This window comes from Mastomys coucha, chromosome X, assembly GCF_008632895.1.
Source record: "Mastomys coucha isolate ucsf_1 chromosome X, UCSF_Mcou_1, whole genome shotgun sequence".
NCBI classification, from domain to species: Eukaryota; Metazoa; Chordata; class Mammalia; order Rodentia; family Muridae; genus Mastomys; species Mastomys coucha.
Window position 1 is genome coordinate 100,922,397 of NC_045030.1, and position 24,753 is coordinate 100,947,149.

At 43.0% G+C, this 24,753-nt stretch overlaps 2 protein-coding genes and 1 long non-coding RNA gene across 4 annotated transcripts in view; 2 read left to right on the forward strand and 1 right to left on the reverse strand.

Annotated features, from left to right (window-relative positions):
• Nucleotides 1-88: 88 nt before the first annotated feature.
• Nucleotides 89-4,136, reverse strand: P2ry4 (pyrimidinergic receptor P2Y4). 2 transcript variants are annotated; one of them, XM_031375464.1, is made up of 3 exons: nucleotides 4,112-4,136; nucleotides 3,775-3,910; nucleotides 89-3,619 (listed from the first exon to the last, which is right to left on the reverse strand). In XM_031375464.1, the coding sequence occupies exon 3, from the start codon at nucleotides 3,600-3,602 to the stop codon at nucleotides 2,517-2,519; it is 1,086 nt and encodes a 361-aa protein (XP_031231324.1). In that variant the 5' UTR covers nucleotides 3,603-3,619; nucleotides 3,775-3,910; nucleotides 4,112-4,136; the 3' UTR covers nucleotides 89-2,516. The 2 variants fall into 2 exon arrangements, with proteins under 2 accessions (XP_031231324.1, XP_031231313.1); XM_031375453.1 differs by lacking the exon at nucleotides 4,112-4,136 and adding an exon at nucleotides 3,996-4,079.
• On the forward strand, nucleotides 1,783-6,627 carry LOC116093768. Its single transcript, XR_004119839.1, has 3 exons — nucleotides 1,783-1,877; nucleotides 5,688-5,836; nucleotides 6,539-6,627. It is a non-coding gene; the product is annotated as an uncharacterized LOC116093768 (long non-coding RNA).
• A 6,829-nt stretch (nucleotides 6,628-13,456) lies between these two features.
• The window catches only part of Arr3 (arrestin 3), a 14,120-nt gene continuing 2,823 nt past the window's right edge, over nucleotides 13,457-24,753 (forward strand). The window contains exons 1-12 of the mRNA XM_031375476.1: nucleotides 13,457-13,480; nucleotides 14,567-14,604; nucleotides 14,861-14,891; nucleotides 15,042-15,102; nucleotides 15,293-15,337; nucleotides 21,016-21,215; nucleotides 21,320-21,379; nucleotides 22,045-22,112; nucleotides 22,868-23,003; nucleotides 23,193-23,277; nucleotides 23,418-23,490; nucleotides 23,882-24,019. Coding sequence (XP_031231336.1) covers nucleotides 14,597-14,604; nucleotides 14,861-14,891; nucleotides 15,042-15,102; nucleotides 15,293-15,337; nucleotides 21,016-21,215; nucleotides 21,320-21,379; nucleotides 22,045-22,112; nucleotides 22,868-23,003; nucleotides 23,193-23,277; nucleotides 23,418-23,490; nucleotides 23,882-24,019 — 905 coding nt within the window. The 5' untranslated portion in view covers nucleotides 13,457-13,480; nucleotides 14,567-14,596. The remainder of the gene's footprint in view (nucleotides 13,481-14,566; nucleotides 14,605-14,860; nucleotides 14,892-15,041; nucleotides 15,103-15,292; nucleotides 15,338-21,015; nucleotides 21,216-21,319; nucleotides 21,380-22,044; nucleotides 22,113-22,867; nucleotides 23,004-23,192; nucleotides 23,278-23,417; nucleotides 23,491-23,881; nucleotides 24,020-24,753) is intronic.

The following is a 24,753-nucleotide window of genomic DNA, read 5'->3' on the forward strand; positions in this document are numbered from 1 at the left end:
AGATTCAAAGCACAGAAAAACTAAGCTACCTGAATGTTCAATAAGGGAATAGCCTATTAAAATATAATCTACCAATGGAAGTAATTTTATGTAACTATTAAAGTAATAAATGTGAAAGATTGTATCAACCTGGAGAAAGTTTACAATAAGAGAGGATTATACTTATTTGTTTGTATTGACAAAAGGTCTCACTATGTAGCCTAGGCTAACTTCCAGTTTATAACTCTCTTGAGTCTACTCCCAACTCTTGGGATTCTATAGGCATACATCACCATGCTGTAGTAAATACCCTAAAAAACAGACTTTTAAAAGATGTAACTGTGGTTATACTTCTATAATACATGAATTCAAACCAAGAAAATGTAGAGTGTGGAAAACAGAAGTTTGGGGTTGAAATAGGTGATTATTTTCTCTCCACATTTCCTTCAGGGTTGTCACAGTGAGGTTATTTTCAATGTTATGTTTATATTTAAAAAATACCTATAAAATTACATGTAGTTGAGTCAAGTGAAGTAGAGATGTCAAAGAGGGATAAGAGTAGAGAAAATATTAAAGTTCTTGTCAAGGACATAATTTGTGTTCTAAGTGCAGGAGAATGGGAGGAACTCGGATTTGGGTTTACAGCAGTAGTGAAATGAGGAGACACTAACAGAATGGTGGCAAAATGAGATAGCAAGGTTGTGTCTTTTTTTTTTTTTAATGGTGGCATAAAATCAGTGATGAAAGTAACTAACAAGGATGAAGACAAAGGAATAAAGGAACAAGGCCCGTCTTTAAGGGGCCATGGGGAAGAAAGTGGTAAAGACAAAGCAGGACATCTACTCAGATAAGAACGAAGCATGGAGACACTGAGGTAGTTACCCAGCTGCTGGCACATGTCTTTAATCCCAGGAATAGGAAAGAAAAAAAAAAGCAGGTGGATCTCTATGAGTTCAAGACCATCCAGGTTTCTGTAGTTAGTTCTAGGCTAGACAGCAGTACACAGTGAGATCTTGTAGAGAGACAAGGGAGGAAGTTAGTCTTGACTTAAGCAGCTTGGAGTTACGGGACCTGATGATGGAGGAGCTTGAATGAGTTGTAATGAAGAGAATGATGTTACCATGTGGGGCCTATGGCTAGCAGCAGTGAGCAAGGAGATTGTGCTCATAAGAGTGGGATAAGACTCAAAAAGTCCACTTAATTTACTTCTAATGGAAGAACTCTTGTGCTCCAAGGGAGAGAGATCTATTTAAAGAACAAAAAAGAAAAGCAGAGGGGCATTATGATTTTGTTGTTTTCCTCATAGCCTAGTACCTCCCTCCCCTATACTCCAGACAGAGAGAAAACTTGAGGCCAATAAGAATTTGGTATGTGTAGATGAGTAAGAGATTTCAGAGGGCAGCAAAGGTTGGGGTCTGACTCAGAAGAACAATAGGCTACCAGGTGATTTCACAGGAAAGGAGGCTGAGAAGAGATTGCCCTTCTCATGAAAGCCCGCCCAGAAACTCTTACTTCTCAAGCTCAGGGTTTAGCTTCCTCTGCTCTATACACCCACCAGATCCTCCAAACCTGTAAGTGCTGTGGCAAGACGACTGAACAGGTAGGAAACTAAGTGCCCCACCCTGGCCTTGAAATCCTATAGCCTGATTCAAAAAGATCTGGTGACAGGTTTATCCTTTATCTAACTAGAGCTAGAGAAAGGGGAGAGAGCAGCAAAGAGAGCCAGTTCTGGGTGTCTATTCCTGTCACCACCCTGCCCTGCACAAACCTGCTTTGCTCGTCAGTATTTGAACTTGGAGCCATGGACTCTAGAGGTTTTCTTCCTTCTCATTCAGAGCTGTCCACTCCTCTTCTCATTAAACATATGGGAGCTATCAAGTGTGTTCTCAATCCTAGAGGTAGGTGTAATCTTATTCCTGCTTCCAAGGCTGTTATCAACCTGGACCCTGCCTCCTGGGATACCTTAGGGTCAGCAACCAAGAGCAGTATTTGGTTTCATGGATGCTCCACAGTTCAACAACCCCAGGCTTCGAGCTGGTATGTGGGGGCCTGCGAAGTAGACTCACATGCCCTGTACCCTATTTCAGCACCTTGGCATGTAGGACTGTCTTGTCTTTGAGAGGAAGCCAGGAAGTAGGTGTGGATGCTACATGTGGCTTGTATGGTATCTGTGCTATGCTAGCACCCCAGCTTCCTGGTTCTGGCTCGCTCCATTATATACATCAGGCCCATCTCGAGATTGCTCCATTCTTCGCCCCCTAGTTGAATTCTCTACTCTGGTTGAAGAAAGGTATGCTGTGGAAGGACCTGAGGGAAGCAGAATCGGCAGATTCTAGAAACAGGAAGCAGGTTCTAGAAACAGGAACAGTGGCCCCAGTTAGGGACAGAAAAAGAGAAAGAAGCAGAGACAGAGGAGTAACTACTTCAAACTTTGGCTAAAAAAGAAGATAACTGATGCCCCTATCAAGTGTCACTAACGAGCTCCCTCCCCCTCTGCCTGCAGCTATTCCCCTTCCTGTCATATACAGTGCCCAGGGTTACAATCTGTCACCCTCATAAGCGGGGAAGATGCTGTCTTGGTGGGTGTCTGCCCACCTGCTGATGCTTTCCTCATGTAGGGTCACCAATGCCAGGGAGGAGGCAGTTGTTCGGGGCTTCGGTGTGCTACCTCTGCATAGCTGCCAGAGCTGGTTTCGATACTTGTCCCCGGTAAACAGATAGAGCACTGGATCAAGACAGCTATTAGCACTGGCCAGGGGACGAGTCACTTTGTAAACCACATTGACAATGTTCAGCACCTGGCATTCAGCTTTCAACAGTCTTGCCAGGTAATAAATTGTGCGGGTGATGTGGAAAGGCACAAAGCAGACAGCAAAGACAGTCAGCACCACAGCAATGGTGCGGAGAGAACGGAGCCGAGAAGATGACTGTCCAGCTCCTGGCAAAGGTCGATACAGCCGCCGGGCCATGAGTCCATAGCAGACCAGAGTGATCAAGAAGGGCAAGCCAAAGAGCAGCACCATGACCGCCGAACTGAAGTATACGTAGTGGTCAAACTCCTCTGGCAGAGTAGTGTCATGGCACAGGATGGTGGTTCCATTGGCATTGGTTGTCACAAAGAAGAGGTTGGGCACGAGGCAGCCAGCTACTACCAACCAAACACCTAGGCAGAGAAGACTTGCAAATCGAGGGCGGCCCCAGCGTATTGCCCGCAGTGGGTGGCAGATACCCAGGTAGCGGTGCACACTGATGCAGGTGAGGAAAAGGACACTGCAGTAGAGGTTCCAATAGAAGAGAAAGCGGACGAACTTGCAGAGGCCAGTGCCAAAGGGCCAGTGGTTTCTGGCAGCATAGTAGTAGACGAGGGTGGGCAGTGATAGCACATACAAGGTGTCTGACAATGCCAAATGGAACATGTAAGTGGCTGTTGCATCCCAGGGTCGAAGGCGGAAGAGGAACAGCCAGAGGGTTGGGGCATTGAGGGCCAGGCCCAGCACAAAGACAACTGCATAGCTCACAGGCAACAGGATGAACTTGAACTCTTCATTAAACCTACAATCACCATCTCCAGAACTTGAGCTGGGACCTAGTGATGTGAATAGCAAGGATTCTGCACTGGTCATGGCCAGTCCTGATGAACCTACAATAAAAGAGAAAAAGCACCCAGGAGAGCTAGGAGAAGCAAATCCATGTGCAACCCAGGCCTGCCCAGCCCCTACCCAGATCCCTTAGCCCAGCCCCTACCCAACACCCTTAGCCTAGCTCCCTACCCAGCTCTCTTAGCCCAGGCCCTACCCAGCTTCCTTAGTCCAGTCCAGGGACTGATGGCATCAGGCAGTGCTTGGGCTCAGGTAGGCAGTCAATGTTCTGCAGCTTCCTCTGTCCTGCAGAACCTGGCTCGCTGAAGAGGGTGGAGGGTAACCAGCACCATCTAAAAAGAAAACACCCAAATTGTCATCTAACTCACCACCACAGCTCTGGCCTGGTGATGAGGGCCTCTTTCCCTCTCCTCTCACCTTGGTTCTAGTTCTCTGCACTCTTATTTCCCCCTGATGTGGCCCTACTTCACGCCTGCTTCCAGCCCAGGAGCACCACCACCACCCTTGCCTAGGAACCTTGGCAAGACTCCTACCCGGTGCCCTTGAAGCCGAGCCCAGCTGACTCTGTCACCCTTCCTCTTGGCAGCCAGAGGGCATATTCTCGGGGGTGGGACTCGGGGTGGGGCCTATTTTCTCCTCATGTCCCATCCCAACAGATTGCCAGAGCTAGAAAACCCCTTGGAGGTTATCTGGTCCAACCCACTCAGCACACAGATTGGGAAACTGGGACCTGGTGAGATTACTGTTTAACAGCTTCAGAATGATTGTGTACACAAGGAGACATTCTAGTTTACAGATAAAGAGGCAGGCCACTGAAGATAATTAAATTACAGGAAGATCATATAAGTTTATGGGTATAGAAACATGGGAAATGAATTTTTACATGGACAACAGCAAGTCAACACACTGAAGGACTTTTGAAAATGTAAACTACTGATAATCATCTTAACTCTGTGTGTATTTAATTATAGCAAATGTTTATCTAGTCCTTATTCTATGCTAGGTACTGTTCTAAGGACTTTATACCTATTGATGGTACCACAGGCTCTCTATCAAATAGGCTCTCCTACTGACCCTACTTTATTGATGAGAAAATTAAAGCATGGATAGTTTGGGTATTTTGATGATTCATGGTAAAATAAAGACTTGAACATACACAAGTCTGCCATGGACCAAACTCTAACATCAATGGCTTAGTAATAAGTATGATAACTTGATCCTCCAAGCTTCTGGCTCTAATCTGGGAAAGGGTCAACAAACATTTCCTGCGAGCTTTTGGTTCTAGGCCCTGGTAGTTCACTAGGAGTGAACAAAACAGATTAAAAACTGTCAACTTAATAGAGTTCACAAAATAGTGAGGTAATAATAAATCAATAAAATATAGAGAATAGGATCACTGTTATAAGGAAAAATAAAGAAGATAATGAAGAAGAATTTGTTGTTTTGAATATTGGAGTGACTTGAAGAGCAGGTTTTTTGAGGAAGGAAAACAGAATATGAGGTCAAAACAGTTGAGAGGGACCAGATCCTGAAGGTTCTTGTGAGACAGTGTAGGCCTTTACTGAGTAGAAGAAAGCTACAGAGGGTTTGGAGAAGTGTCATGGTCTGACTTACTCTCCAGACAACTCTGTTCTGAGACTAGACAGCAGGGTTAGTAGAACAGGAAGAGGCTACTAACAATGCAGATGATGGCCCTGTGGACCAAGGTGACAAAGGTAACAAGAAGTCATCATATTCTGGGTACAATGTGAAAACAGAGACAGTTTCCTAATATCTGGTATGAGAAGACAAGAAGGAATCAAGAGTGAACCCAAGTCAAGCCTGGGTATGATTAGCAAGCACAAGCCTGTAATGTCAGTACTTGGGTTAGGAGGATGAAGCAGGAGGATTGCTCCAAGTTCAAGGCCAGACAGAGCCTAGGTCTCATAAGAGGGCTAAGAGGGCTATAAGAGAGCAGGTTTGGGGAAAGAAGGGAAGTTCATTTCCCAGCATGTATGTTTTCAGATGCCTATGACACATGTAAGAACAGATGGCCAGGAAACAGTTCATATCTCCCTGTGGATGCTAGTCAAGAAACTTCCCTAACACATCCCACCCCTTCCTACACAGCACCTTGTCTCTCTCCATCACTCCATGAGAACTTCGTCTTAATACAGTAGAGAAGACATGCAGAGCAAGCCTGCACTATTAAAGCCTAATGTCCAAGAACGGTTATGAGCAGCTGTGGATCTGAGGCCTCTGGAGATAACTGGGGCTTTGTAAGTATCACTGTCTCTGGCATAAAAGGCAAATTGGGTCTGGAGGATGCTGTGGATAAGGTGAGCAGTACTTGTTGGGAGGGATGAGCAGGCTGGAGCAGAATCTTTAAGCTGGGAAGCAATAAAAACTCAGAACCTGATCCTCAGGTCCTAAGAATGTGACCTAACTGCATCCTAGAAGGGAGAGGAGGAGGAGGAGGTAGGCCTGCAAAGGACACCCTAGAATCCAGGATCTAACTCTCTTGGAAGAGCTACAATCCTGGATCAGGGGGTGGAGGGTGGACCTGGAGACTCTGCCTTGTTTCAGGGTTGAATCACAAATAACCTGAGTCCTGTACTACTGAATACTAGTACGTGGTGTAAAAAGCCCAAGTGTTTGGAACCAGGTGAGCTTGAATTTAAACTCTTGCTCTGCTTATCAATTGTATAACCCTAGGCATCTAATATATGGTATTAAAAACCCAAGTGTTTGGAGTCAAGTGAGCTTAAATTCAAATCCTTTTTCTGCTTATTAGCTGCATAACCCTAGGCACCTAGTATATGGTATAAAAAGTCCATTAACTGTATAACCCTACACACCTATTTGTGAAATGGTGATAGTAATATCAAACTATAAGTATCAGAATATGTATTGATCAACAGGTGTAAGTCTTGAAATGCTGCAAGTCTGTAATACTTTCCTTCACATTATTCTGTTCCCAGGGATAACACTGGCCTCTTTGGAGGAGGTGAAGGGTGTCTTCAGACATGTCTCAAGTCATGGAGAAGTGTCACATTAGAAAACATCCAGCCTGAGCCAGCTTCCTGCTCTACTGCTTCAAGCTGGCTTAACTCGAGGGGTTCCACTGACTTAAGTCTGCCAGACTTCAACTGACTTAAGTACAAGCAGGTTTGGGCTTGTCCCTGGATACAGCTGCTGCTTCCACTGCCGCCCAGTGGCTACTTTAGGAAAAGACCTCCCCCAATATTCCCAATGGAAGTCCCAGCTCCTGTCACCTTCCCGGAGGAAAGCAAGCACCACAGATCACACTCCTTGTCTCTGAGTGGCTTCTTCACTTTGGTCTCTGGGGCTTGCATCACATGGCTTCTGCTATTCCACTAGACTCTCCTGACTCCTTTCCCTGGCTCCTTTTTGTCATCCTTCCACCAAATGTGGCCCTTTCCCAAATCAGGCTCCCCTCCCTGCCACCACCCTCCTTCCTCTCCTCTTCCCCTTCTCCACCACCTCTCTCTCACTTTCTCCTCTCTAGCTTTCCTCAGAAAATTACTTTCATGAATTTAACAGCCATTTCAATGTTATCAATAATTCTCTTTTATTTTGTTTTTGAGAGAAGAACTTGCTCAGGTTTGCTTTAAAGTCACCACTTCGCCTCTTTAGTGCTATTATTCCAATATATCCTACCACACCTGGAAGATGTTATCAGTAATTGATAAAGAGATTCTAACATAGTCCTCTCACACATGCTCACATGCTCAGTCCTCCCTGTCTCCTTCTAAATCTCTTTCTCAGAGCTAGAGAGAAAGTACTTGTTGCTCTTACAGAGGACCTGAATTTGAGGCCCAGCCCCCACATCTGGCAACTCACAATGATTTGTAATTCCAGACAACCCTGTCTGCCCCTTGTCTTTGTGGGTACTTACACTCAGGTGCACATACACACACATACACACATATATAATTAAAAATAAATATTTAAAAATACTTCTCTCATGCTTTCATGGCATTTGATTTTCATAGAAATTATGGCATATATCATAGATTTCCGATAATTATACTCATTTTTTTACCCATCTCCTTCTGATCCTCTCACCCCTAAGCTAGATCCAAAGCTCCTGTCCTCACTTCTCATAAAGTCATGACCTAGAAAAAACAGCTTTTCCAAATGAGGTTTGTGGTTGTCCAAAATTACTTTTCAATTCAGAGTTAAGAAAGTATTCAGTAAATGTTGCGTAACTGTTTATACAGGTTTGTTGTAGATTATGTCCACATGGGTATTTTTGATATCAATTTAGTACTTATCTTAGTACATAAGCGTTTCCATACCATTATTGGTGATAACCATTCTATTCTACTACTTCAATCCCCCCCCCCCAATTCCTCTCCTTCCTGGTCCCTCACATATAATATTCATAAATGTATTGGTGGTGATTTCTCTGAAGTGTCTGTGGTTTACTTGGGGACCAGAGTAGAAAATGGGGGAAAAGACATGTTTTCTAATCTCTTTAATTTAGAATGGAGGGAGGAAGGGAAAGAGGAAGAGAGAAAAGGAAGGTAGGGAGGAAGAAGGAAGGGAGGGAGGAAATAAATGGAAGGTAACAATGTAGTTGAAAAACGAAGGCAGACAGTTCTAACCTATCAGCTTCATAACCAGATAGCTTCATAACCTATCAGCTGTGTGACTGAATAAGCCTCCCTTGAAAGATCAGACAGTACACATAAGAACTCAGCACAGTGTCTCGCTGGTGCCATCAGCATCATCGTTAGTAGGTGTATTTTGGAGGCTAAATTCGGAGTTTCTTCCTTATGAAGTGAAAAAAAATGAGGTCACCTTCTGAGAGTTAAAGCTTGACGGATAGAAATAGTAATCAGAACCCTGGATAATCCAAACTTACTAACAAAATCACATCAAAGTGGCTGGCTCCATACAGTTAGGTTCAAGTTAGACTTTGCTCAATGTGTCCTCCCCCTACTGCACCTTTAAAGACCTTGGGGAGGTAAATAGAGCCTTACCCCATACCCCAGGTTGACCTGTAACTCACTATGGATCCCAGATGGATCTTAAACTAGGCAGTCCTCCTAGTGCTAGCACTATAGGCATGTGACACTACACCCAGCTCAGTGTGCCTTACTTGTCTTTCTAAATGTGATCATGTAGGTAGTTTCCAGTAGCTGATCCATCAATCACCTTTCCATGCTCCCCCACTGAGCCAATGCCCTTTTTCACATCCCACTCAAATCTGTTGATTTGGAAAGAATGTAAGAGCCAGAGAAAGGTGGGGGAGCAGTGTGGAACACTGAGTTCCAGGCCTGGCATGGCTGTTCCAGTCCTGGACTCACTGCAGCTATAATTACCTGTTCAAGATCTCACAGAATTGAGCTCATCTACACCCCCATTGTGGAAGGGAAAGGAGTTCATGAGGCCCCACCCTCTCCCTGAGGATTGATGTCTAACTAATGGCTCATGGTAGAGAGGGTGAGAGGTTTTCTTCAGTGGTGTTGCTGCTGGTAAGATGCCCCTGTTCCTGTAAACAAAGTCTACCCCATGCTCCTATAAACAACCCTAATCTCATTGGGTCATAGAAAACAGACATGACAATATAAAGAGGATTAGTTGAGAACAGGGGGAAGGGGACAAGAAAGAGTAATGAGTGTGAACACAGTCAAAATGCATCATGTTCATGTCTGGAAATGTTATAATGAAACCTATTATTATGTATAATTAACACATGCTAATAAGATATTTTAAAATCTGTTGATTTGCTTTCAGTTACAATAACAGAAAATTTCAGCTAACTTAAAAGAGAGAGAGAGAGAACTGTATATTAGCTTTCATTTAAGTCCAGGAGCAGATTCAGCAGTTCAGTAATGTCATACAAATCTAGATTCGTTCCATCTTTCTGATCTGCAACCCTCAGCATGTTGTTAGAAACGTTCATGGTCACAAGGGGATGGTGTGCATTGCATCCAAACTTGGCACTATTCAATGAGAAGAGAGGAAGGCCTCTCTTCCTGTGTATTTATTTTTATCATTCAGGAAACCTTTTTCAGAATCTCTCCAGCATATTACCCCTCACATCTCAGTGGCCTGAATTTCATCATGCCTAGCTAACCCAGTCACTTTCAAGGAGATGAAACAACCCTATCTGATTTTTTTTTTATCTGATTTATTAAGAGGAGCACCGGAGGAGGGTAGATACCTCTAAAAATAGTGACTCTCTCTACAAAGATGGGGAGAGGGCTACTGAGTGGATATGCAATCCTGTCTGCTACAGTCCTGTTTGTACAACCCTTAGTGAATAAGCCACCCCTTCCTCATACAGAGGTATGATTTTCATACCCTAACTGGAAGGTCTAGTAGGGATATCATGGGGTGTGCAGAGTGGTAGTAGAAAGGACCTGAAAATACTGCTCCCAACAGTGTATCAGAGATGTATTCTTTTGCTCTCTTACCCCTGCTTCCTTAGAAAATGCACATACACTTAGTCAAATGAAAAGATAGCAATAGTTCTCTATAGGGGATTGCTTAGTAGGAAAGTGGCACAAGGAAATTTGTTGGGGGAATGTGGATGTACACAGGAGTATTGGTTTCATACAGATATTGCAACTAATTATCACAGACTTGACTTAAGACAATACATGATAGTTCTCTTACAAATCAAGGTTAGACGTCTGAAATCAGCATCAATGGGCTAAAATTAAGGTGTCAGCAGAGCTTTACTTAAATGGCAAGAGTCACCTTGCAACCTAAGTCTAAAGAGAATCTGTTCCCTTGTGTTTTTAGCTTGCAGAGCTGCATCCCACAGCACTAGCTTCTCCAGTCCTCAGAGCCAGCAATGACAGCATATTACTTGTCTCTTTAGTCAAATTTGGTGTTTGTTTGTTTGTTTGTTTGTTTGTTTTTTTGTTTGTTTTAGACAAGGTCTCACCATGTAGTGCTGGCTGGTCTGGCATTCGCTATGTAACCAGGCTGGCCTTGAACTCACAGAGATCCATATGCTTCTGCTTCTCAAATGTTAGCAATTTAATTAAAATTAAAGGTGTGTGTCATCACACCCTCTTCCAATAATAAGACTAATGACTTCACTTGGGCCCACTTGGATAATCTAGAATAATCTCTCTATTTTAAGAACCCTAATCACATCTGCAAAATCCCTTTCACCATGTAAGGTAATGTCTATAGGCTTCAATGATTAGGACCTGCTGTTTAGGGGTCAATATTTAGCCCATCATAGTAAGTTAGAATTCACTGAAGTGCTCTCAAGATTTGTTCTTTATTCTGGGCACAGTGGCATGTGCCTGTAATCTCAGAACTGTAGAAGTTAAGGCAGGAGTTGTGAGTTCCAGGCTAGCCTGAGCTGTACAATGAGACCTTGTCTCAAAAAAAAAAAAAAAAGATTTGACCATTTTACCATCTACAGATTATATCACAGCCTCAAATTACACATATTCAGAAAAAAAAAGATCATGATTTGAGTTCAATCATAGTAAGGAGTTAAAGGCCTACAAGGTCTCTTTTCTTCTAACTACGAGGACTATAACCTGACATGAAAGAGGAAGTGATAAACACCTAAGGGAGTGTGGGGCTTTGAGTGTGAGTCTGATGAAAGTTAGGCCAAAAATAGATTGATTCTTGTTTTTTTTTATCTACTCCACCATAATCACCAACCTTAGCAAGTCTCTGGCTTTTTCCCCCATGCCGAAGCTTAGTTTCTACATCCTTACTGTCCCAGTAGAATTTGAAGTTCTCTAGCTACCTGGAAATGCCTGTGAAAAGACAGAACAATTAACTGAAAAGACCCTGAGGTGCATACCAGTCACAAATGGCAGCAGCTGACTCAGTCAGCTGATTCTATCTAGGGATTCCATCTAGGTATTAGAGACAGATACTGGAACCTGCAGGGCACTTGCTAGATTTCTAGATTCTTGTGACCTAAAGGAATTGGACCAGAGCCATCTGGGTAGTGGTAGTAACAGAGACTGCTTCTTAAGAAAGGGAACATTTCCAACCAAGAAAGTGAACCAGAGAACTGGAAGCTCAATGGCACTGGGCTACAGGAATTGTGACTTTTTTGAGGTCATGAATATAGCACTCACCATCTCCAGCATGTGTATAGCAGGACTCTTCTCACATGAGTGCTCTGTGCCATACCTGTAGCCTTTGGTTGTGAGTTCTAAGCTCTTTCATTGTCATTAGTTTCTTTCATATGCTAATTTTTGAGACAGGGTCTCTTTATGTAGCCCTGGTTGTCCTAGAACTCACAGAGATCTACCTGCATTCACCTACTGAATGCTGGGATCAGCGGCATGTGCCACCACACTCAACCATATGTTAATTTTGACACTTCTAGCTCTGCCCTACGTAGGGTCCTGGGTGAGGAAAAGAAAGACCCAGCTCAGTCAGCCTTCTAAACCACAGCTATAGCTATCCTCTGACGACTAGAGACCTCATCTCAAGTATTGAAGACTATGGATATAAGTAAATACAGCTAGGTCTAAGGGGGATCAGAATCTTAGATCCTCAGACCTTGGAGTTTCTGCTTCTACATGTTTCATGCCTACAGAGGTGAGGGCAAGGGCCTATGAGAAAAACAAGAAATAGATGTCCTGGCAACTGCAGGGACAAAAATATCTCTAATTCCATATGAGTGGTCACACAAGGTAAACAAAGCTGCTTAGAGCATGGACCTAGTTTCAGGGATTGGAAAGACTGGAGAGCTGGGCAGTGGGAGGTAGGGAAGTTATTCTAGGCTTGGATCATACAGATGTCAATTGCCTATTCCCTGCATGTGTAATGTTCAATTCGTCTAGCAGAGAACTTGACTCTAGGCCAGAAAAGAAAGTCAAGGACCTCTATTCTTGCCCCATCACCTACAGAAGAGTGATTCCTGCTGTGCACTGGAGCAAAGAGAATCAGGGTTTCTGATTGACATCAGGCTTCAAGAGTCCAAAGTCTCAAGTGGGGGAATATGGGGAAAGGCTATTCTTTCCCATGCTCTTGGCTTTCCTGTGTCCTGGAAAATTCCAGAGGCTGGAATGTGACACAAATTGTTCAGACAAACCAAGGTCCACACTGGGAACCCTAATAGTTTTACCCTGTGTTATGCTTCACCTTTAAGAATTCCAAATTGATTTTGATCCCAACACTCATAGGCAAGGTTTTCACAAGTCCAAAACCCACCAATTTCCTTCTTAAACACCCCTACCAGTAACTGTTAGGTCTCAATCCCAGGACAAATGGCTCAGGTGCCTATTTAACATATCAAAAAGGACCAGGCCTCTGGTTTTTCCAGTCCCTCCCAGTCCCTCAGTCCCTACCCATCACCAACTGTCCAGCCCAGAGCATGGGCTGCATGCACTTCCCCCAGTGGTTCTTCCGTATATAATCCAGCCATTTTGGCTACACGGTCTTTTTTTACCTTTTCTGTTCCTTTGGCCTCTTGGCTCTTGGTTTCCAGGGCTCCTGGCTCCCTCACCTCCAACACCCCCCCCACACACACACACACGTGCATGCATGCGTGTATGCAACCCAACTCAGGATCATGTTTATTCTGAACCTTTCCACATACATCTGGCTATGTTCTGTCTCGTCTACAATAAATCTCCTCCACTTTACATAGGAGCAGTTATGTTCTCCTTATTTTTTTTTTCCATTCAGTAACATCATCAGAATCCCCTAGCTCTGGCCTACCTCCTTGGTAACAACCAGCTGATCCATAGCCACTAATCTGTACTCACTAATCTGTTTTCCAAACTCTTGGCCCCTGAGCTAATTATAGCAGTGTTTCATGCCACCCACCCCAACCCTATTCTTGTTCTCTGACTCCCACTAATCTACACATTCAGAGGATTGTGGATATAAGAGGCTGGGAGGCCAGCTTAGCAACCAGAGCTGGAGGCTGATGTGACTTTCATCTCTTTCCTCAGGTAATATTCTAAATCTCTCTGCTTCTAGTCCACACTAAGTCCACCTCCCTTGCCTTTAGCATCTTCTTTAGGAGAGGGGCATCTTTTCTGATGCAAGCAATGGATTTTCAGGCTAATGTAAGAAACTTCTAGAACTCACCATCCTCAACTCATCCCTCTGACCAAGCCTACTATGTTTTGAAGGAAGGCACCAGAAAGACATTTCCCTCTCTATGCTTCCCTAGCACCTGAAGTAGACAGGATGGAAATGTTTGAGGGAAGTGACAAGAGGGATGATGAGTAAGAGCAAAGAGGGCTTTCAGCCTCCAAAGAGGCTTCTACCGCCACCCCCAAGAAAGTGAGAGTCCAACCCCTTCTGTCCTACAGCTTTCCTTCTTCTTTCCCTCACCTCCACCCCTGTTCTTCCTTCTGAGCTGGAGGTCAAAATCATCCCAGCTCAGGGTCAAGTCCAGTACAAGGACAAAAGGAGATTTCATCCATTAATTTATTTATTCATATAGTTAACTGTGTGCCAATTGATGTTCAGTATCAATGCAACCCAAGAAACATATTTCAGAGATGGAGTATGAGCAAGTAGGATAAATAGAAGGGGTTAAAAAATAAGATGGGGAGCAATCAAGAAAGACACTGGATGTCCCTCTACCTTTCACACATATGCACCTGTGCATGCATGTATACATGCGCAGGCAGACTCGCAAGAAAGAGAGAGAGAGAGAGAGAGAGAGAGGGAGAGAGAGAGAGAGAGAGAGACAGAGAGACAGAGAGACAGACAGACAGACAGACAGAGAGACAGAGAGACAGAGAGACAGAGAGAGAAAAACAACAGACAGACAGACGGACAGACAGACAGACACAGACAGACAGAGAGAGAAAATAAGGAGGGAGGTGTTTTCCCCTTGTCCAGTTGGATAAGTATGTAACTGAAGAGTTGTCCTAAGAAGAGGAAAAACCAGGAAGCATTGGGTGCTGGTGTGGTATCTAAGGCAGTTAATTTCTATTACACTAGATGCATCTCTGTGGGATTCTATAGTGCACTAAGAAAAATAGGGGTTAAATTACTGAGCATTCTTCTTCCCCTCATCTCAGGAAGGATTCAACGTAAATTCCCTGGCCAGCATGTCCACGTAAGAATCCCTTCTGATGTTCTGGATCTGGGAATTGTTCCTTATCTAAGCCTGAGTATTTTTGCCTTTTGCATGGAGGGGTTTATAGCTTTGCCCTACCCCAGTTATCTCTACTTTTGCTCTATCTCATGATCTCAGATCCTCTTCCAATCCTAGGAATTTTTCCTGTTCCCCAAACTTTCCTTTCTTTTCTTCTTTTCACTCCTCTTTTCTGTTCTACCAACATCCTTCTTGTTTATGACTTTTCACCCCATAGAGTGTTTAAGAAGACTAGCTCCAATGGGAAGGTAAGAGAAACTGAACCATCTATCCCAACTGAAATGCAATGGGGATGAATGGGTCCATTCTTCAGGGTCTTGGTGGGCTGGGCTCAGGGCTTTGGGATCATTCCTTCAAAGATAACTGCGAGACTGATGTAGCAAGTTGTTCCACAACAGTTTTCCATCTACCTGGGGAAACGAGACTTCGTGGATGATATGGACACTGTGGAGCCCATTGGTTAGTGAGTCCAAAGTGGGAAAGAGCCTGAAAAGGGAGTGGGAGCCAGGAAGTAAAAGAAAGTCCAGACATGACCATGCAGAACAATGAGGCCAATTGAAAGGTAGAAAGGAAAGAATCAATTCAGGAATCAACTTCTATTTCACTCACAATTTCCTGAGCAGTGTGCCATCTCTTCCTCTCTCTGCAGATGGAGTAGTCCTTGTTGATCCTGAGTACTTAAAAGGTCGAAAGAGTAAGTAGAAATTCTTACTGGTTTTTGTAAAGCTACAGGAGTCCCAACTGAAATGCCACACACAAGCAAACTAGGCAAATGAGTGAGTAGTCTTAGAGCAGAGGAGCATGGGAAAACAGAAAGCAGCAGGGAAGTTCAGCCCAATGTGGCCACAGTCTTTCAGTTATTACAAGTACTGGAAGTGGAGCTCAGACTAAGTACTTTATAGGTCCCAAATCTCAAAAGACTTTTTCTATTCTTTACCCAAATAGTATTCAAAATAACTATATGTCTAAAGAACAAATAAAATTATACTCTGCAGTATTTCACAAAACAAATATATGTGTTGAAATTAAAATACTATCTTAATAAAATTTGTGGGTTCTCCCCATTATTGCTATGGTGGTCCTGCTTGACTGGTTTCAATTTAGGCATAGACTGCCTATGGAATGAACCAATACACAGAAAACCAATATTTTTACATAAATTTCTTGACTTTCAAATGTTAACGACTCACTAAAAGATTTGTAAAGACCTGTATAGATCAAATATTCCTTTTTATTTTTCTGCAGCCAAAGTGTCCCCCGGGCTTCCATTTTAAAAGCTTTGATATATGTCAATCCATCGGGGGGGGGGGTTCTTCATCTGTTTGTTTTTCTGTGTGTGTGTGTGTGTTGTGTGTAGAGGAGAGGGAGAGAGAGGGACAGGGAGAGGGAGAGGGACAGGGAGAGGGAGAGGGAGAGGGAGAGAGAAAGAGAGACTGCCTAAACATGTATTTTATAAAAATTCCAAAGAAATACTAAGCAGAGGCAGTAGCAGCAGGAGACAGCACAGCAGAATTCTAGTTCAGGATTACACTGAAATGCTTCCCAGTGGAGTTTTCCTTTTAATTCTCACTATGGATTAACCCCACTGTGATCCAACTGGACTGAAAATTGTGTTCAACTGGAAAAAAGATTCAGAACCAGTTGGTGACTACTAGTCCAGAAATAGCCTTTAGATACTGGGGGATGAAAGAGCTTTCGTCTCTGAGATGAAGCACCATGGACAAGCAATCTGGACATTCTCAAATGTCAGAGAAACTTTTCAGTATAGGCACAAAGTAGCCAACTTATTTATAAGTAACAAATACTCTCTTTCTAACATCGAAGTGGTTTTATCCCTGTACTCCTAAAAACTACCCAGAATAAAGCATGAAAGGAAATGTTTACTTTTTAAAGATTGCATGTTGCTTGGCATGATGGCTAATATCTATGCCCAGAATCCAGGGGGCTAGGGTAGCAACCCAAGTGCAAGTTCAAGGCCAGGCTGGCATTCATAGTGAATTTCAGGCCAGTGAAGACTATATAGTAAGAACTTATCTTTCAAAAATTACAGGTTTACTCAGAAATTAGATATATTTTTCCTTTTCCTTGGAGTTTTTCATGTCTCTTTAGTAGAGTTTCGTCTTATTATTCATTCCAATCTTACATATTTCTGCCATTTCCTCCCAGTTGTATGCTCTGTGACTTTATTTTACGTTCATTTTACTTTCACCGTATTTTCTCATGTCCTTCTCCATCACAGGTGTGTGTTTTAATGTAGAGCATCCTTTTCTATGCACTGAGTGGTAAAGGCAAGTGAGGCAGAAGATGTGGGGCATGGTACATACACACACTACTGTTTAATAGCATTTGATCTGGCCTCTCTGTGCGTTATTTTTGCAACTGTGTGTGAATAAACAATGGTCACAAAAGTTTTTTTTAATGTTTAATTTCAGAAAAGAAATGAGCAAACAGCTATAAGTACCTAAGATAACCTTGTGTTCAGTTATAGAAACAAACCAATTTGGAAGGCATCACAGCAGATAACATGCCACTTGTCTCTGGAATATGATGCTGTGGTAGAGCTTTGAATTTTCTTTTTGATTATATTTTTGATACTCATAAATTTGTATGTACTTTATATAATTAAGACAAAATGGACACACTTAGAGTAGATGTTGACTTTTAGAAGAAAATAAAAGCAACCTGCCAGGTCTGGTAATATAGGCCTGTAATGCCAGCTACCTGAGAAAGAGGGGCTCAGGCAGGAGGATCACAAAAAATTCAAGAGTAGACTGGGCAAATTTAGTGGGATCTTGCCTCAAAATAGTAAAGTACAGAGAAAGATAAGTGGTGGGGTACTTACCTAGTATGCATGAGATTCTGTGAGTTTGAGACCAGTCTGATCTACATAGTGAATTCCAGGCCAGCTATAACTTCATAGAGAGACCTGTCTCATAAATAAATAAATAAATAAACAAACAAACAAACGACAAAAACCATAGGCTTAATCCCTATAATCACCATATGGCCACCAAAAAATAGCAGTCAGAAGAAGGCAGAGTGAGGGGACAAATGAAACAGATAAGGAATGAGATAGGAAAAGGTCTAATGGCCTCTGAGGTGAGGTTGTCAACCAGATAACCTGTTCCTGCCATACCTGGCTGTTCGTATCTAACACAGGCAGCGGAAAGGGCAAAGTCCATCAGTCCTGCCTGACCTCTGACCTGACCTCAGCAGTTTAGCATCCTCCGCTAGGAAATAGCCTTCTTTTGACTGACAAGAGCAGATAAAAGAGAGCAAAACACTAAGAAGGCAAGGAAATGGAACGTGCTGTCTTGCAAGGCTAGCTTCCAGGGCTAGCTCTGTGGTAGTGTGAAGCCAAGCATTTCAGGAGGGGCTGGTCTCTTGGGAGGCAGAGGTAGCAGGATCTCTGTGAGTTCAAGGCCATCACAGATGAAGGGATTATAATCTTATTACTCCTAACCCCATTTCAGCTTTCATTTACTTACAAAAAAAAATCCCTATTTTATTTAAATGTTACATCATAAATATTTTATAGTTTTCTTTTTTATTCGATATTTTCTTTATTTACATTTCAAATAACCCTTTCCGGGTTTCCCTCCGTCCCAGATACCCCCCCATCACATCCTCCCTCCTCCTGCTTCTATGAGGGTGTTCCTCCACCCACCCACCCACTCCCACCTCCCCGCCATTGATTTCCCCTATACTGGGGCATCTATCAAGCCTTCATAGGACCATGGACCTCTCCTTCCATTGGTGCATGACAAGGTCATCCTCTGCTACATATGCAGCTGGAGCCATGTGTACTCCTTTGTTGATGGGTTAGTCCCTGGGAGTTCTGGGGGGTCTGGTTGGTTGATATTGTTGTTCTTCCCATGGGGCTGCAAACCCCTTCAACTCGTTCAGCTCCTTCTCTAACTACTCTATTGGGGACCCCGCACTTAGTCCAATGGTTGGCTGCTAACATCCACCTCTGTATTTGTAAGGCTCTGGTAGGATCTCTCAGGAGACAGCCATATCAGGCTCCTTTCAGCATGCACTTCTTGGCATTCACAATATTGTCTGGGTTTGGTAACTGTATATGGGATGAATCCCCAGGTGGGACAGTCTCTGGGTGGCCTTTCCTTCAGTCTCTGCTCTACACTTTATCTCCATATTTGCTCCTGTGAGTATTTTGTTTTCCTTCTAAGAAGGACCAAAGCACCCACACTTTGTTCTTCCTTCTTCTTGAGCTTCATGTAGTCTGTGAATTGTATCCTGATTATTTGGAGCTTTTGGGCTAATATCCACTTATCTATCAGTGAGTGCATGCCATGTGTGTTCTTTTGTGATTGAGTTACCTCACTCAGGATAATATTTTCTAGTTCTATCCATTTGCCTAAGAATTTCATAATTTCACCATTTTTAATAGCTGAGTAGTACTCTATTGTGTAAATGTACCACACTTTCTGGATCCATTTCTCTGTTGAAGGGCATCTGGGTTCTTTCCAGCTCCTGGCTATTATAAATAAGGCCTATGTTAACATATGAGAATCCATAATCTAGGGGCTGGAGAGATGGCTCAGTTGTTAAGAGCACTGACTGCTCTACCAGAGGTCCTGAGTTCAATTCCCAGCAACCACATGGTGGCTCACAACCACCTGTAAAAGGATCTGACACCATCTTCTGGTGTGTCTGAAGACAGCTATAGTGTACTCATATACATAAAATAAATAATTCTTTAAAAAAAAAGAATCCATAATCTATGAAGCTGCACTTACAATCTACTTTTTGGATATTTCCTTCATTTTCAACACTTTACTCTTAAAGTGTAAACTCTGTAAAGCATCCCCCAACCCCTTGTGTGTATCCAATTTGCTCTTGAGGCTGAATTCCCAGAGAGTCATACTTATTGCCTAATGTTTCACAAAAAGTTTGTAATGTGAATTTCTGGCCAATTCTGCCTCTGCCTCCCATCTTACCTTATGAATGCAGGGATTATAGGGGCAAACCATCACTTCCAGTTTTTTGTGGGTTTAAGGGATTGAAATAAAGTCATCCACTGAGCATATTTCAGGCATAAAAAAATATATCTACCATCTAGCTTTGAAAAGAAGTATAGACCTGAAGGTTCCTGCATCCTTCTTCTTGACTCCCTCTCCCTTATCCTTGTCTTTTCTCCTACCTAGGCAACCATTATCCTAGATTTAGTGTTTATTTGTTCCAGGATGCTTGTATACTTACATTTCACATTTTACATTTTACATTGTATACAGATTTAATCTGTATATAAATTTAACAGTGCACATTTAATTCTGGTGCTAGGATTTTTGAGATTTAGTCATTTAATTATTAATATATTTCTTAGTCCACTAATGCTTCTATACCAAAATGCCCAAGACTAGATAATATATTAGAAAAAGAAACTTACTTTCTCACCATTCAGTAGCCCTGCAAATCCAAGTTCAAATAAGTAGCATGTTCAATTTTCTGTAAAGGCTGCTCTCTGCATGCAAAATTGGATCTTACCGTTGAGCCCTCCAGAGGGAAGGAATGTTGTATTCTTAGGTGGCAGAAGGTGAACTGGAAAAAAAAAGATGGATGCTACATAAGGCTTCTCTAATAAGGGTTTTAATGCCATTCATAAATGAAGATGAAAAAAGGTTCCATTTGTGGTTATATGACCATAGCTCCCACCAGCCGTACATTTGAACTCCAATTGAGCCACATCATCATGAACACTTCAATATGATCTGTGTGAAATGTTATCCCACTGTGGCTTTAATTTGAATGTATCTGATTACTACTGAGACTACAACAAATCATTGGTCATTCCACATGTGCTTCTGCTAAGAATCCACCTATGTTCTTCGAACACTTTTAGATTGGTGTGTGTGTGTCTTACCTATTGGTAACAGTTATTTTGTTCATGTATGTACAGGTATGTGTGGAGGCCAGAGGTCAATCTTGGGTGTTTTTTGAGAGTGGATCTCTCTCTGTTCTAGAGCTCACTGATTAGGCCAAAATGGGTGGCCAATGAGCCTCCAGGATGTACCTGTCTCCACCTAGAAGCACTGGAATTGAAAGCATGTATCATTGCTCCCCACCTTTTCCCATGGGACCAAATCCAAGTCTTTATGCCTTTCAACATTCCAAATGCTAAACAGTTATATGTGTTTCAAATATTTTAACTCTGAATTTCCTTTTTTTCTTTGTGAAACTTGTAACACAGCGAAGTTTAAAATTCTATTATAATCAAATGTATTGATCCTTTTTCTTTGTGACCATACTTTTGGGATTATATTAGCTTGCCTCTCTGGATCTTCCTATTCCCCATTTAAGATTTCCTTTGCTATAGTTTGACAAGTTACTCTCTTTCTCCTTTGCCTGCAGTGTTTGTCAGGTTGACGTGTGCTTTTCGCTACGGCCGTGATGACTTGGATGTGATTGGTCTGACATTTCGAAAAGATCTCTATGTACAGACCAAGCAAGTGGCTCCAGCTGAACCCACTAGCATCCAGGGCCCCCTCACAGCCTTACAGGAGCGGCTTCTGCACAAGCTCGGGGCCAATGCCTATCCTTTTACACTTCAGGTACTGACCTCAAGTCTTGGGCAAAGTTTCCAGAGAAGGTTAAGAGATAAAAGGAGAACAGAAAGAGTTATCCCTATTTTTCTGAGCTCCTTCTGATTTCCTAGATGGTTGCTAACCTGCCCTGTTCAGTAACACTGCAGCCTGGGCCTGAAGATTCAGGAAAGGTAAGGAAGACCATTAGCTAATGACCTTTCCACCAATGACCTAATCAACTCAAAAGGAGAGAAGGCCTTTTCTTGTCTTTCTTTTTTCTCATGGTTCAGTCTATGGCTACATAACTTGGTTGATTTGGGCTCCTGGCAACATAGTATATCATGATAGGAGCATGTGGCAGAAGAGGTTTGATCACAGGGAGCAAATAGAATGTCGAGAAGGGCATATCTCCAAAAACCAAACTTCCTCAATTGCTGTTAAGAGGCCTCAACACAAATTTTCTACCAGTAGAAGCATTGGTTAGGCTGAGTGTGGTGGTGCACATTTTTTAATCTCAGCATTTAGGAGGCAGATGCAGGCAGATCTCTGTTGAATTTGAAGCCAACCTGGTCAATATAGTGGCTTCCAGGTCAGCCAGGGATACACAATGAGACCCTGTCTTAGAAAGAAAAGAAACATAAGCTGGGACCACACCCTTGATCCATTAACCAACTAGGGTATGTTTCAGATCTGAACAATAGCAGATAGACATGTAATTACAGTGGGGCCTAGGAAGAAAGACAAATGGACAAGATTGGAGAAATGGACAGCTAAGGGATTGAGACATTTTCATGTAGTCCCACAAGGGAGGGAGGAAATTGGGAATACGTTCTCTTTGTCCCTGATTTTTTTATAGCCCTGTGGGGTTGACTTTGAAGTGAAGAGTTTCTGTGCAGAAAATCTGGAAGAGAAAATCCCTAAGAGGTATTCTTTGGTTTCCCCCCTCCATCCCCAAATACCTGCCTCAAGCCTTTACCACAGACCCTTCTTTTAAGGCAGAAGCAGACCTAGTCGCCATAGCACCACTGCCACCAACTTGGATGCCCTGTTCACTTGTCTTCTTCACTCATGTTGGCAGACATGTAAAAAGCCAAGTGACACATACATTTTGTGGGCTGTCAAGTCTGGGTTACAATTATGTAACTCTGTTGTCACTGTAGTGCTGGAGCAGTCACAGACACTCTTATAGAAATGAAAAAAAAGTGTTGATGTGTTCTAAACAAAGCTGGATTCATGAACACTGAAGTTTGGACTTTATATAATATCTATGTGTCATAGAATATAGCTTTTTGATTCATTTTAACCATTTACAACTGTATTCATCATTCTTAGATTGCAGGCCACAGACAAACAAGAAAGAGGACAGATTTAGCCAGTGGGGTAATTTGCAATTCCTTGGTCTATATAGTATCAAGGATGCAAAGGAAACCCAGGCACTGGTGGCGCACGCCTTTATTTCCAGCACTTGGGAGGCAGAGGCAGGCAGATTTCTGAGTTCAAGGCCAGCCTGGTCTATAGAGTGAGTTCCAGGACAGCCAGAGCTACATAGAGAAACCCTGTCTTGAAAGGAGCCTTTCCCTACCACCGTGCCCAAGTAAACACAGAGCTTTAAGAGTAGTGTGGGGTAGTCTGTGGTTCCAGAATAAGATGTTCTAGCTTATCCTTTGGACTTTACTCAGCGATTCTGTGCAGCTGATTGTACGGAAAGTGCAGTTTTCAGCCCTGGAACCAGGCCCTGGTCCCTCAGCACAGACCATTCGAAGCTTCTTTCTGTCATCTCAGCCCCTACAACTACATGCCTGGATGGACAGGGAGGTTGGTGGCACTCTCCTCATATCCTATTTCCTACCTTAGAACCCCTCTGCTACCCCTTTTTACCGATGTCTTAGCTTGGATAGGCAGAGGCAGGAGCCAGGGCAACAACCATTTTTAAAGAAATGGGAATTTTAGATTTAGGTCTGGACGTCCTCCCTCCAACTTTGTCATAGGCTTCTCCTGCTTCAGGTTCATTACCATGGAGAAGCTATCTCTGTACATGTTTCTATCAACAACTATACCAACAAGGTCATCAGAAGAATCAAGATTGCAGGTGAGATTCCTATTGCTCTGCATCTGGCCTGCAAATGACAGGTTCTAAAACTCAGCTGTACTTCTTACTCATTAATATTTATCTGAGTTTTCCCAATATGCGGCAACTGACTGGTCATTTACTTTCCCTGACTTTTTCAGTTGTCCAGATCACAGATGTTGTCCTGTATTCACTAGACAAGTACACGAAGACTGTGTTCATTCAGGAGTTCACGTGAGCTGGGGCTGGGGCTGGGGCTGGGGCTGGGGAGAAAGTCAAAGGGGTCAGATGGTGGGAAGAAGGCCAACAGACAGAGAAGGAATCCTTGCTATTTCTTTTGGAGAAGAAGAAATAGCAAGGATAACCTAGAAATGAGGAATGTCAAGGTGAGGGTTGAAGCATAAAACGGGAGGGACTCTCAGGAGAACTATGGGTGGGGCTATGACTCATCAGAAGACCTATCACAATGACAAAGCTTTCCCACCAGAGTTGCTTTCTTTTCCCATTCTTCATAGATATGCTACTTCTCTATATATTTTCCACTGGTTCTTGAGATACTCTTGGGAGTAACAGTACATTTAGTTGGCCAGCAGAGCCTAAGTTCTTCTCTCGTTCTCTTTCAAAGAGAGACAGTAGCTGCTAACTCCAGCTTCTCCCAGACCTTTGCAGTAACCCCACTCCTGGCTGCCAACTGTCAGAAGCAGGGCCTGGCACTGGATGGCAAACTCAAGCATGAAGACACCAATCTGGCCTCTAGCACAATGTAAGCTCATATGTAATTTAGAATTTCTACTCCCCACTCCTAAGCCATATGCTATATGCATGACTCTGAGGTTTCCTCTTCAGTCAGCCTACTTGTCATTTAAAACGTTCCTCAGCCAGGGTTCAATATTCTCATAAGCCTCGGAGCCAGGCTCAAGTTAAATTAATGCCTATGGGACCAAAAGTAAGTTCAGGCCTTAGATAATGAGAAAGGAAAATGCAGAGAACAGAAAACCTCTGTTATATAAAATCTCACAGTTCAAACCAGGCATGGGAGTACAGGCTTGTAATCATAGCACTTAGTGGTCAGCACTGAGGCAGAAGAATAACAAGTTTGAGGCCTGCCTAGGCTATGCAGCAAGACCCTGTCCAAAAAAAATGAGACAAACAGGGTTGGTGTGATGCCTCAACAAGTAAAGGCAACTGTTGTCAAGCTGAGTTTGATTCCTCAGAACCCATATGGGGAAGGAAAGAATCAATTCTTCTTCTCTGCTCTCCACATGTTCACCATGGCACCCCCACCTCCACACAAGTACAGGGGTGCAAAATGGATAAACAAAAATGCAATGATAATAAAAAAATGAAAAACAAGCCACAACTCACAAAGGTCTTACATCTATTACTATATTCCTAAGAGTATTGCCGGGCAGTGGTGGCACATGCCTTTAATCCCAGCACTTGGGAGGCAGAGGCAGGTGGATCTCTGTGAGTCTATACAGTATACATATCCAGTTC

Excerpts from the sequence above, each read along its gene's own strand:
- P2ry4 (XM_031375464.1), bottom strand. The coding sequence starts at position 3,602 with ATGACCAGTGCAGAATCCTTGCTATTCACATCACTAGGTCCCAGCTCA.